Genomic DNA, 13184 nt, shown 5'->3' on the forward strand with positions numbered 1-13184 from the left:
CCTCTAAAGCCATTTGCACACTGGCTTGCGCAACAGTTTGTGAAAATGGCTTGAGCGTGTAAACCCACCTTTAATTTGTAGGGTGCCGCCGGTCTAGATCATCTGTTTATTAAAGCAATATGCGATTAGTTTATTAAAACAAGTTAGTAGCTAGATGAAGATGGTGACAAGGTTGTCTCTTCTGAACTAAACTAGAGAAGTGACCAAGTGATCTAGTGTTGAGTGCGGAAGTGAGCGGTTCTGAGTGGAACTATGGAAATAAACTAGGCAGTCGGACCTAATTCATTAGGTATGTAGTCAGCGTTGTCAAAATTTCTTATTTTACTGCTTGAATAGGACTGAAAAGTCCCTTTACTCCAGCAGTAGGCTGCTACCATTACTCAAATTCTCATATTATATTGAGGATAAAATCCCATACCTCGGCTGGGATTGAACCCACGCCCTCCTGTTTACCAGGCGAGCGTCTTGACCACTACATCACCGAGGCAGTGGTAAAAAAGAAATGCTGAGAGTGAAAAGCCAGCGTGTAATAGGTGAGAAGAGGTGAGGGGTGTCTTTCTGGTGGTGGTTATACATAGGGGTATAATAAACTAGGCAGGAGGACCTATTTCATTAGGTATGTAGTCAGCGTTGTCAAAATTTCTCATTTATCCTGGTTGAATAGGACTGAAAAGTCCCTTTACTCCAGCAGTAGGCTACTACCATTACTCAAATTCTCACATTATATTGAGGATAAAATCCCATACCTTGGCTGGGATTGAACCCACGCACTCCTGTTTACCAGGCGAGCGTCTTGACCACTACATCACCGAGGCAGTGGTAGAAAAGAAATGCTGAGAGTGAAAAGCCAGCGTGTAATAGGTGAGAAGAGGTGAGGGGTGTCTTTCTGGTGGTGGTTATACATAGGGCTAAATACACTGGTTCGAAACCACCATCATACACAACAGCTACCGGCCTTCTTCAAACAAATCATGTGTTCAAAACAAGTTTTTTCTTGAAGCCAGTCAGTCATCCATAATTCCAGATCTATTAACCGATTTTAGCGTGATTTTCTGTATAGCGCTTTTTCTGGGTGCCTTTTCGTAGAAAAAATTATAGTTAAACCAGTTCAAATTGCTATCATAGGGCTAGGCTAGGCTAGGCTAGGCTTTGAAAATAGAAGATAAAAAAAAAAATCGATTTCTTTTGCATTGTTTTTTCTCTTTTTTCAAGCCTAGCCTAGTCTAGCCCCGTGTATTAAGGTGTGTCCACACATATTCGACTGGCCGTCGAACGATGTCGACTGAACCGTCCACACTGCCTCGATAACATGGTTTCTCTACGTCGATCGACTATGTTTGGACACACCTTTACCACCACCGTAGTGAGTGAAACGAGAGGGAGAGGGGAGGTGAAGTACTATTTTCCCCTCTCCGCGTTAAGCAATACCTCCTTCTCTATGACTTTCTCAATGATTTCGACCGTTCGCACACTCAGCTGACCGTTCTCGTCTCGGTATTCTTCCGTTTTCCGCACGACCGTTTCGTCGACGACGGTTTCAGTTTCGCGTACCTTGGTCTGACCTGGCGACTCCACCAGGCGTAGCTGAGGGAAGTCCTGACTAGATGGTCGCAGGAGCGGCTGGGACAAGAACCGTCACCCGTCACACACACAATAGCAGGGTCACAGGGAACGTATAGAGAAGGCACCCAGAACAAACCCCTTGGTAGTGAACACTTACGAGTAGATTGACCCCCGGGGGCACAAAGTGAGTTTGAACTCCATTTAAGTTTTAATCTCGGTTTAAGCAATCTGATTGGCCATTTTTTTTTTTTTTTTAATCAACCAATCAGATCAGATTGCTTCATCCGAGAGTTAAACTTGAACCGAGTTTAAACTTACTTTGAAGCCCCCGGCCTTCTTCAAACAAACCATGTGTTCAAAACAAGTTTTTTCTTGAAGCCAGTCAGTCATCCATAATTCCAGATCTATTGACCGATTTTAGCGTGATTTTCTGTATAGCGCTTTTTCTGGGTGCCTTTTCGTAGAAAAAATTATAGTTAAACCAGTTCAAATTGCTATTCACATCAAATGGTTAGTAGGATTAAAACGAAACATAACAGCCATGGCCGACACCTGTGTTATAACATGTCTCTGGGGGTAGCAGTTATCCCGGGATTAGTTCAAGATGGATTTAGAACATAAATATAATCCTTATGCAATATTTAAGGTTTAGAAAATAATGCAGGCATTCCTGTTGCTATACCCATATTTTGGAATCTTATGCATTTCATATGAATATGACAGAGCCGTGTACTGTGGTAATGGTAAATGGTAAATAATAAATATAAACCTCACTAGTAAAACAAAAAGACACAATGCAATACAACCCACAGTAACATCTCTTAGTAACCCACAGTACACGAGATATTAAGTATTTTAATTAATTTCTTGTTTCTCCTATTAGTAGGGCAATGCCTTGCTTACACTGGGAACAGACCAATATTTTTTATTATCTTTTTCAAGTAAAAAAAAAAAAGGCCCTATCAAGCACGTCCCAAATTTTTCGATCCAAGTTGACTGCCCGATTTTTTGGGTGTGTTTTGAATACCAAATGCCTACACGAAAATATTTCAACATAACAAAATTCAAGTTTTTAAGACGGTTAATTTCTTGTTTCTCCTATTAGTAGGGCAATGCCTTGCTTACACTGGGAACAGACCAATATTTATTATCTTTTTCAAGTAGAAAAAAAAGGCCCTATCAAGCACGTCCCAAATTTTTCGATTTGACTGCCCGATTTTTTGGGTGTGTTTTGAATACCAAATGCCTACACGAAAATATTTCAACATAACAAAATTCAAGTTTTTAAGACGTACCTCCTATTTTGAAGTCAACCCATTTTTCCACAATGTGATCACATTTTTCCCCGACTACTAGGGTAGAGACCCACATTGCTGCTTGAGCCTAATCAGAAATCACTCTTAACTAGTTGGAATGTGACTAAGCAATAAAGTCCTGGCTAATGTAGCTGGGTTGACATAATATACATGTGTACTTGTTACTCATTATCTTTTATTGAAACTGGATCCATTAGAAACAATAGTTTCTACGGAGAGATTCATGCTGGTTAGTACTAGATCGGAGTTAGGATTAATCAAATTGCAACATATCTGATGTTGTACCTTACCATACACGGGAGCTTCGCTGAAATAGAATAGAATATAGTTTTGTGTTTGAACCCCTAGAGTGCAGTGTCTACGCTAACACCTACTCCAGTGGTAAAACTACAGATAACACGCAACTACGAGCTTCTATTTTGAGGACAAGAAACGAGATAAAGCACATGCGCAGAACAAACTTCCCTTTGGAAACTTAACCAAAGTTGCGCAGGGTTTCTAAAGGGAATTCCACACTGCGCAAGTGCGAAATCTTCCTTGCTTCCTCAAAGAAAGAAACTGTTTACACATGCGCAGAACAAACTTCCCCTTGGAAACGTAACCAAAGTTGCGCAGGGTTTCTAAAGGGAATTCCACACTGCGCAAGTGCGAAATCTTCCTTGCTTCCTCAAAGAAAGAAACTGTTTAGGAAGTGACAACAAGAAAGCAAGTACCCACCTTGGTTGGGCGGGCGCTGGGGACTCTACTGCCAACTATGGGATCTATTGACAAAGCCGACTCCATAGAAGAAGAGGGTTCAGGAAGTTGGAGGGGAGGGGTACTATCGAAGATTTCTTGCCAGGAAGGAGAATGGAGGGAGCGAGGGAGGGTGGAATAGTTGATAGAGGGGGGAGGACCTTGCTCGGAGCTTTCGGTAGAATCTGATGGGAGGGAATAATATTCGTCTTCCCTAGAGAGGGGTTCTCTAGTTTCAGTGATATTTTCATCACAAGCCACACTGACGGGTCGTTTTGGGCTTGTTATATTGGTCGGTTTCTTTGGAATGTCTGGTTTGAATTTTGTACTATCTTTAGCGACGGGTTTGTAACCAAAGAGTTGTAAATTTGTCCGATAGGAGTTTGTTTCGAGGGAGCTTGATTCTGTAATGAGATCATCTGAGCGGGATGAACTTGGTTTATGAACTTCTTCAAAGGAATCAGATTTTGAATGTTTCTTGGTAAACACAGGAATTTTAGATGTCTTTGATCCAGGTTCAGAGGAGACGTTTTTCGTCTGTCTACAATACTCTTCAAAGGACAAGGATGTCTGAGTTGCTTGACAGGGGTTGATCTCGGCTGCAGTCAAGAGCTGATGTTTAGGATGTGGATAGTCACAGTGATAATGTTGAGGTGTGGGAGGCACAGGTGTTAAGATCATTGGATTGTGTTGTTGTAACACAGGATAGAAGTAAGGAGATACAAAAGTAACAGGAGGCTGGTACTGCACAGCAGCAGGTATAGGGACATAGGATACGGTTGTGTTCAAGGCATACTCCTGGGCCTTCGTGTCCTGTTTGATATTCCTGTTACAGTCAAGTAACTCGTCAGAATCCGAGACGATTTTCTTCAAATCTTCATGAGACAAAGAAATCTGATTGGATTCTAATGTAGGCGTAGACCTATCTGTTTGTACTATTTTCTGTGGAGGGGATTTATGACCGGATACCAAGTTGACTTCTGGTGTTGCTTTTGATTCGAGGTCTTTGGTTTTGGTAACAACGGAGAGCAGTGGCTCTTTAAACACGGGGGATTTGGGTTCGGGTACTTCTTTAAACTTTACACTAAGCGGAGTACAGTGAGAACTCGAGCTTAGGTCTATCTCGGATTTAGATTTAGGGGAATGAGTATGAACGCTACGTAGCAGGATTTCACTCAAGGGAGATCCTGAGGATATATTTTTAGACGAAGGGCCTGGGGTCACCTTGGTGGCTAAGGGGATTTGGGTTCGGGTACTTCTTTAAACTTTACACTAAGCGGAGTACAGTGAGGACTCGAGCTTAGGTCTATCTCGGATTTAGACTTTGGAGAATGTGTATGAACGCTACGTAGCAGGATTTCACTCAAGGGAGATCCTGAGGATATATTTTTAGACGAAGGGCCTGGGGTCACCTTGGTGGCTAGATGAGGAGTACTTTTACTTAATTCTGTGTCAAAGTGAACTTTCTTCTTCTGAGGACAAACCGGTACGCCAGGAGATTTTATACCGGTAGAAACATGTTCCTGTTTGGTTTGAACATTCGGATTTTCATCTGATGGTTTAGTTTCACCAGATTCTATTTTCGTAGTCCGAGCAGGGAAAGGAGGAGAAGGGAAATCATCAACAGACGAGGCTCTAGAGGAGGAGAGAAGATTATCAAGAGAGGAAACTCTAGATCCCAATTGAGAAGAGGCCTGAGCATTCATGCAAAACAGTAAATAGAAGAAACGTTAGTTGAGAGAGTTGTTCCAGAGAACAAGATTATTCCTGAAGTCGTCTAACATCTACAATGGTGACGTTACATAGACGTCTGCCTTTACAGTGCCATAGTGCCATGTTTATGCTACTAGGAGCTAAGTACAAGTCTACAAATGATGCTTTAGCAACATCCAACAAGCCGCTGGCAAATGCTTTCTACTAGAGTTCAAAGCAATGTCTGTTCTCTTTCCTCAGCTTTTAGAAATCCTCATAAGTTTTATAGTATCCTGTTCTAAACATTGAAAAACAAAAAACATAATTTTCCTTTCTAAAAAAAAAAAAAAATCATTGGGTACCGTTCTTTGACAGGTGAAAAAACCGCCCTTTTGACTTCCATATTCACTAGCTATTAAAATAAGTGCAAGACATTTTCTTCAATGAAAAGAAAAATGCACATAAATAAATGAAAAATAAAATTACCTCCAAGTGAGAAATGCATGATGACAGTTAGGTACAACAAACTGTCCCATCCCATCACCAAAACAAAACACAAGATAGCGCTGTAATCACTAGTGGCAAAACAACACAAGATAGCGTTCTGATCGCTACAAAACAAAATGGCGCCGTGTATGCATTGAAAAAAAGTGTGAATATTGTGGAATATCATGGATTATTGAATCCAAAAACATGTTTTATGCTGATGATTTAGATTTTTAAACTTGAAAAAGTGAAAAGTAATTGAAAGTAAGAAATAGGTGGATATTATATTTAATAATATGGAAATTAATCAAAAAACCTTTAGGGATATTTGAGTATCAGCATCCCTGTTGAGATAAACAATAGGGTTTAACATAATGGGTATTAATAACAATATGAATTCTTATGAAATATCTGAAATGAATATGTATAACAAAACTTTTTATTTAATAAAATCATCATGAAAGATATCCAATATGTTACAGGAAATATAAATAAACAATGGATGATAATATCATAAACAACATCGAGTTTAAATAAAAAATAAAATATTTAAAGAAATCAATAAATAAAATCGATTTGGAAATACAATGAAATAATAATCAACAGCTGGAAAAGTGAAGTAGGTTTCTATTTTCCAAAAAGTACAACAATATCTTCTTCATCCTCGTCCTCTTCCACTGTACGCGATAAGTTCTTCAATTCATCCTTGGACAGGGTTGCGATCTTGCGTTCTGCAATGGAGAATGGTTTCATAAATAAAAAATATAATAAAATTATCTCGTAGATCGTAGAAGCTACAAGATTTAATTTTTTCTTAGGACTACCTACTAGTTATTTGACACAAGCTCCCCTAAAACAATGTTTTCGGGAATCAAACCCGGTACAAAGGATTGCAATCCAGCTTGGGTATGATAATTTTTCTGCAAATCTATGGGTTATTTACATTTGTGTCTATTTCATTCGTCTTTTGTTTTATCTATCGTAGTTCTTCTCTACACAATTAGGACAGGCATTGATCACTTACGAAAGATTTCATTAATATTTCCAAAGCAGACTGTAAAGAAAACAGTACAACAACCAAATGGCAATTGAAAACTAGAACCCAAATTTTCAACTAAATTCAAGTTTTCCATACAATACATAAACCTTATACTTAACATACATACATAGCTTTAAAGCCTATACATCTTGATCAGTAAGTAACTTTTCTTTACTTGTGATGATATTGCTTTAATCAACTAAATACAAGTACAGTACTTTGTCAAGTTGCCGCGGTCGTTTGGTTTTAACCCCTTCATAGTGATATTAAGCAACACACCTTTATAAAAAATGCATTTGATTATTTTCTCTTAAAATAAAACTAACAACACGAAAACCTGCATCTATCTAATAGAAAGTATAAACGGGAAAAATCCATGAAACTTCAATTTAAATCTCTTAAAAAAATTAACTTACACGGAAAAAATAATAATTTATGGGAAATGAAAAATTGGATTCAAAGAGAAATAAAATGGCCCCTGTTAAAAAATAAATAGTAAATCTTACTGTGGATACAAAATTATTACAAAGGTAACTCAGGTTGATAATAAATTAATCTTAAATAATATTGTACTTGGGAAACAAACTCATTGGAAATGAACAAAACTAGTAACATGTGCAACCCAGTGCCAATCGTTCCCTAGACAAGTAAAACGTAACGTGTAGGAGGTATCATAGGTAAATACCCCTAGATTGCTTATTATTAAGAGTAGTTAGGTGGCTTTCCAGAGCATTCTCATAGAGAATTCTGTGGTACATCAGATAGTTGACAATTCCATACTAGTTAGTAGTCCTTCTGCTATTCAGTATTGAAGAAGACATCATGAACAAGACTTGAAGATCTGGATAATATCTCGAAATCCTTTGATGACATTTCTTCATCTAGAAGCACTCCTTCTGCTGAGTTTCTCAATCTGATAGTTTAATCACATCTAATGTAGGAATTTGCCCAAACAAATTTCCAAGTGGAATGCTCTAACTTTTCTCGGATTAGTGTTGATCCATACAGCATTGCTTCTAGGAAGTAGGATTCAAGCTGATTGGATTTTGCTAGTAATACTGAACAAAAGTCTAAGTGAAACGTGGAACACAATTTAGCACCAAGAATAGTTTTCTTTCATGTGTGTCCTATTAGTGGCAGTTGGCGTTACGTGGCATTGAAAAAAGACGCATTTTTCACGCCTTCAAAAAACGAAAATATAAGAAATAAAATGGGAAATAAATTCTACTGGGGAATTTCTGTATTGTGAGAGGTTGACAACATCAAAAACATGTAGAAGGGGTTAGACTTTCATGCCAAATATCAAACGCAATTACGCAATAGAAATAGTGCAGGAGGTGTTAAAATAAGTGCCTGAGTAAAATTTTACCTAATAGTCTCAGTAACTTTAACCCATGTAAAATAAGCTCCAAATGTTTATAATATAAATAGAGAGAGAAACAATCAATAACAATTTATTGATGAGCTGCTTGGGATGCCAAACCAAACAAAACCAAAATATGCTTCCTGTTGGTGGGATAGAATAGCCACACACTCCATTCACGCTAGTTAACATGGACTTGGTAATTTGAATTGAAATGATCAGAGTAAAACCTTCAAGTTTACGGATATTGGACCATATCATTATTAGGTATTGGGATGCCAGATGACACAGCATATTACTCTAACAGAATTCTTACATTAAAATCAGATAGGTAAGTATTTTATATTGAAAACTTATGGATCAAAGAATTTCTATTGGATGGGGGTCATGCGTTCAATACAGGGTCCTGCACTAAAAATCATGACAACCTACAGGGTACTATAGACAAAACCAATGTTTGGGATGCCAGATGACAAAGCATATTGCTCAAACAGAATTCTTACATTAAAATCAGATAGGTAAGTATTTTATATTGAAAACTTATGGATTAAAGAATTTCTATTGGATGGGGGTCATGCGTTCAATACAGGGTCCTGCACTAAAAATCATGACAACCTACAGGGTACTATAGACAAAATTTGTTTTATGAATGGTATAAAAGAACCATACGTTATCTTACCAAGGGATCTAGCACAACCACTCTTAGCTGCATCCAATGAAAAAACCATTACAACGCAAAACACTACATCAAGGTTCTGATCACTCGAAACGAATACTAACACTTTTGTTAAATGTGATTTATGGCAATTAAAGTTGGCGAATCAATATTACACTTGTCTCAAAGTTAGGCCAACCACTCACGATCAGGTCTGATCAAGTATACCTGACATCAATCAGACATTGTGAACTGATTTCAACTTTTGTACCCCCCGAGTCTGGAGCCTCATATTAATCTTCTATTTAACATTTGAACTTTTTTCAGTATCTACTCTTTAGATGGGGAAAATACTCTTCTCTGACTGGTAAAAAAGTGCCAGTATCAGCTACAAGTAAGGATTAAGAAGATAGAAACTTACCTGGAATCCTTCGGGATGAGGATCGTGCTGTATCTTGAGGAGGATCTCCGGACAGGGTTCTAGCATACCTGCTAGATAGTGGCTGGCCTTACCCCAACCCACCTTACAGTAGAAAGCAATCAGAGGGCAAGCCTAGCATGCAGCTACATATTACCTGAGGTGCAGGGGTAGGTGGGGGCTCCGACGTTTCCGAAGTGATGGAAGAGGAGCTCGAACCAAACAAAACCAAAATATGCTTCCTGTTGGTGGGATAGAATAGCCACACACTCCATTCACGGTAGTTAACATGGACTTGGTAATTTGAATTGAAATGATCAGAGTAAAACCTTCAAGTTTACGGATATTGGACCATATCATTATTAGGTAACTTCTTAGCTAAACCATTATTTTGATATGGCAATGACTAACTGCTTCAAAGAGTTTTCAGAAATTGTTTCGGATCGACAAAAAACTATATGTATGATAATAATTTGAATGTAAGCTATAATAGAACAGCTATAATACAATTTTGAAAGTAGGTATGGTGAAAACGGAGAAAAAATATTTAACTCTACATGCAAAGAATTTCAAGAAAATCGAAGAACATCATTTACAAAATAAAGAAAAAAAGGAAAATATAAAAGAGGAAATTGAGTAAAATGGCACAAGCGGGTACTTACAAAATATGGAAGAAAAATTTGTATTAAGTGTACATAGGTATGTATATGAAAACAAAACTTGAACTATTAAAAACCATCAGGACACTAAGTATTGAAATTATTAAAAAATATAATTGTAAAGTTAATATAAAATTATCGATGGATGGAAATAGTATCATTACAAAAATATTTGAGAAAAATTAAACTAAATTGAACTTATTCCCACTTGATTGGCATTTGCTGATTAATATCATAAGCGGCAAAACTTGGATAAGGGATGAATTCGAATTTGAAGGTAATACTTGGCATTTGAGACAAAACACTACGAAAGCAAAGCACAACTATCAAACTGAAGCATTTAAGCACAAATTCTACAGAGTAATATGCAATAACTTTTAAAATCAAAGGTAGCGTCCTTGCTTGTCATGAAGATTCTGATCTGTATTGTGTCTCTCTTCACCCATCTGAAGAGGGTCATACTACGGGATAGGCATGCTACGACACAGACCCGTAAAGACCAATGTCTCATTGTTACTAAATAAAGGAACGAATGAATGACATTTAAGCAGCGTGTGTAGAAAGCTCTCCCTTATAAGCATTGCCACTTGGCTAAAACTAACCGGCATGGTTCGTTTTAGCCTTTACACTAGAAGACCAAAATTGGCTCGAAGTCTTTCGAGCTTGAACGGTATGTACATAAGTATGCTATGGTTAACAAATAATCAGGTGTGATATACGACAGTCATTAAAGAGTTGGTGAACACAGCAGTTCCATTTTACGACATAAGCACATTTTGCAGAGCACCATTAAGCTTGATGTCCACAGTACCGGGAGCGCTTAAGTTGGGTAAGACTAGATTAGATACGATAGTCTATTCTACCAGTTTCATAGGTTTTTATAAGCGGAGTTTTTCATAGACTCAAAGAAAACACAGCTGAATAACTCAAACAAACATAAATCACACGTTTTATTACAGGTATTCTTTGCAAAGTGAAATACCGAGCCGGTTTAGATATTGATTAGTACATGCAAGACAAACCAAAGTGTAATTTTAACAGGGTTCGTGAGTTGCTGATTTGAAACTGATTTTTTTTTTGTTCTTTCAATTAAGTGCTCCTTAAATTTTGATTCAAACTGTGGTCCAAATCAGCAATTTTGAATCCACCGTAAAAACTAAAGCAGGCAAGTAAGTAAGCAAGCAAGTGCAAAATTTGTCAAAGCTCTACATTTCTCATGCAATTTAAAATCTCATGTGGGTGACTAGAATTTTGGAGTTTAATTATTTAATTTCAAAGTAATCTCTTTTCTAATTAACATTTCACTATAATGAATACCCGAAAATGAAAACCTTGTATCCGTATTTTTTTAGTGCATGATGGAAACATCGACAAATATCAATTTCCATTTAATTTTAACTGCATTCATCAATGCAGCTTAATCAGCTCTTATAATCAAAGAATTTCTATTGGATGGGGGTCATGCGTTCAATACAGGGTCCTGCACTAAAAATCATGACAACCTACAGGGTACTATAGACAAAATTTGTTTTATGAATGGTACAAAAGAACCATACGTTATCTTACCAAGGGATCGAGCACAACCACTCTTAGCTGCATCCAATGAAAAAAACCATTACAACGCAAAACACTACATCAAGGTTCTGATCACTCGAAACGAATACTAACACTTTTGTTAAATGTGATTTATGGCAATATGATTTTAAAAGACTTTTGTACCCCCCGAGTCTGGAGCCTCATATTAATCTTCTATTTAACATTTGAACTTTTTTCAACTTTTTTCTACTCTTTAGATGGGGAGAATACTCTTCTCTGAATAGTAAATAAAAAAGTGCCAGTATCAGCTACAAGTTAGGATTAAGAAGATAGAAACTTACCTGGAATCCTTCGGGATGAGGATCGTGCTGTATCTTGAGGAGGATCTCCGGACAGGGTTCTAGCAGGGCCAGGACAGCCTCCTCATGCGTTACTTTGCTCACGTCTCGTCCATTGACGGCAAGTATTCTGTCTCCCATACGTAGCTTGCCGGACAGGGCGGCAACACCGCCTGGGACAATCTGTGGGAAATGAGTCAAGATGTTAAAAACAACAAACAAATAAACCTATCTTCTGGTTGTTACCTACCAAACCATTTTTTAAAGAGATTAGATAGAGGGAACTGTATCTGCTAGGGTCTTATCGTCCCGAAATCGAAGAGAGAAGGAAGACAGGATAGGAGAAAGAAGAGAGAACGGGGACAATCTGTGGAAATGAGTCAAGATGTTAAAAACAACAAACAAATAAACCTATCTTCTGGTTATTACCTACCAAACCATTTTTTTAAAGAGGTTAGATAGAGGGAACTGTATCTGCTAGGGTCTTATCGTCCCGAAATCGAAGAGAGAAGGAAGACAGGATAGGAGAAAGAAGAGAGAACCCTTTGAAGAACTGCCAACTAACGAGGCTGGTTAGGGTTAGCTATTCTCCTCCCTGTTTATAGTCCCACAACTTGACGCTAGTCTACTCTCTGGTTTCCTGAAACCTAAAATCTATATCTACTCAAATTGTTCTACTTACATGGGAAATGAATATACCCGGCTTGTGTTGTCCGAATGGAATGCAGGAATGGTCTGTACCTCCGATGATGCTGAAACCTAAGGGTCCTGACTTAGGTAGCACAACATCCTGCAAGAACAAACTCAAGTGTTACCGAATATGTTGAAGAAATAACAATAGAATGCGTGTACACGATACGATTTTTCTTACGATCCGACTGTACGATAAATTCTTCTTAAAGACACAAAACTTTGTTAAACTTTCGTACTGTGTATACCGGACAAAACTGTGTGATTTATTGTTCAGTCTGATAGTAAGAAAAATCGTACCTATCGTGTAAATATGTACATATATACCAGGTTGTGGTTATGTACTGGGCTACTGGGTTAGGCTATGTTTGGATCGATTTTTTTGACGTTTATATTTAAGTCCTAGCATAACCTAACCCAGTGCATAACCACAACCTTGCATACGTAATTATTGTCAAAGGTATGTAGAACTTTTGAGAGAATGGTTAAAGTGCGTGTAGTTTTATTAGAAAGCAGAACCCAGTGCTAGGTCAAACTGGTGAGTTTTTAGCTATCCTTGGTAATAAAATAATATTACATAAGACTTAGGCTAATGCTCGGGTAATAGTTATGAAGCGATAGATTAGTATGTCAATATGTAAGTACTAAGTACCTAAATAAACAATAATTAAAATGTATTAATTACTAGTTATGG

The 13184-nt window shown here is 37.7% G+C and overlaps 1 protein-coding gene and 1 long non-coding RNA gene across 2 annotated transcripts in view; both read right to left on the reverse strand.

The window, feature by feature from the left end:
* LOC113465812 overlaps positions 1–1785 on the reverse strand; it is a 23779-nt gene extending 21994 nt beyond the window's left edge. The window contains exon 1 of the long non-coding RNA XR_003390412.1: positions 1429–1785. This is a non-coding gene — a long non-coding RNA (uncharacterized LOC113465812). The remainder of the gene's footprint in view (positions 1–1428) is intronic.
* A 9985-nt stretch (positions 1786–11770) lies between these two features.
* Positions 11771–13184, reverse strand: part of LOC103505322 (protein lap4) — a gene marked incomplete at its 5' end in the record, with an annotated part of 90571 nt that continues 89157 nt past the window's right edge. Inside the window, 2 exons of the mRNA XM_026820647.1 lie at positions 11771–11983; positions 12483–12590. Coding sequence (XP_026676448.1) covers positions 11771–11983; positions 12483–12590 — 321 coding nt within the window. The remainder of the gene's footprint in view (positions 11984–12482; positions 12591–13184) is intronic.

Source organism: Diaphorina citri, unplaced genomic scaffold (assembly GCF_000475195.1).
Source record: "Diaphorina citri unplaced genomic scaffold, Diaci psyllid genome assembly version 1.1 scaffold164, whole genome shotgun sequence".
NCBI lineage: Eukaryota > Metazoa > Arthropoda > Insecta > Hemiptera > Psyllidae > Diaphorina > Diaphorina citri.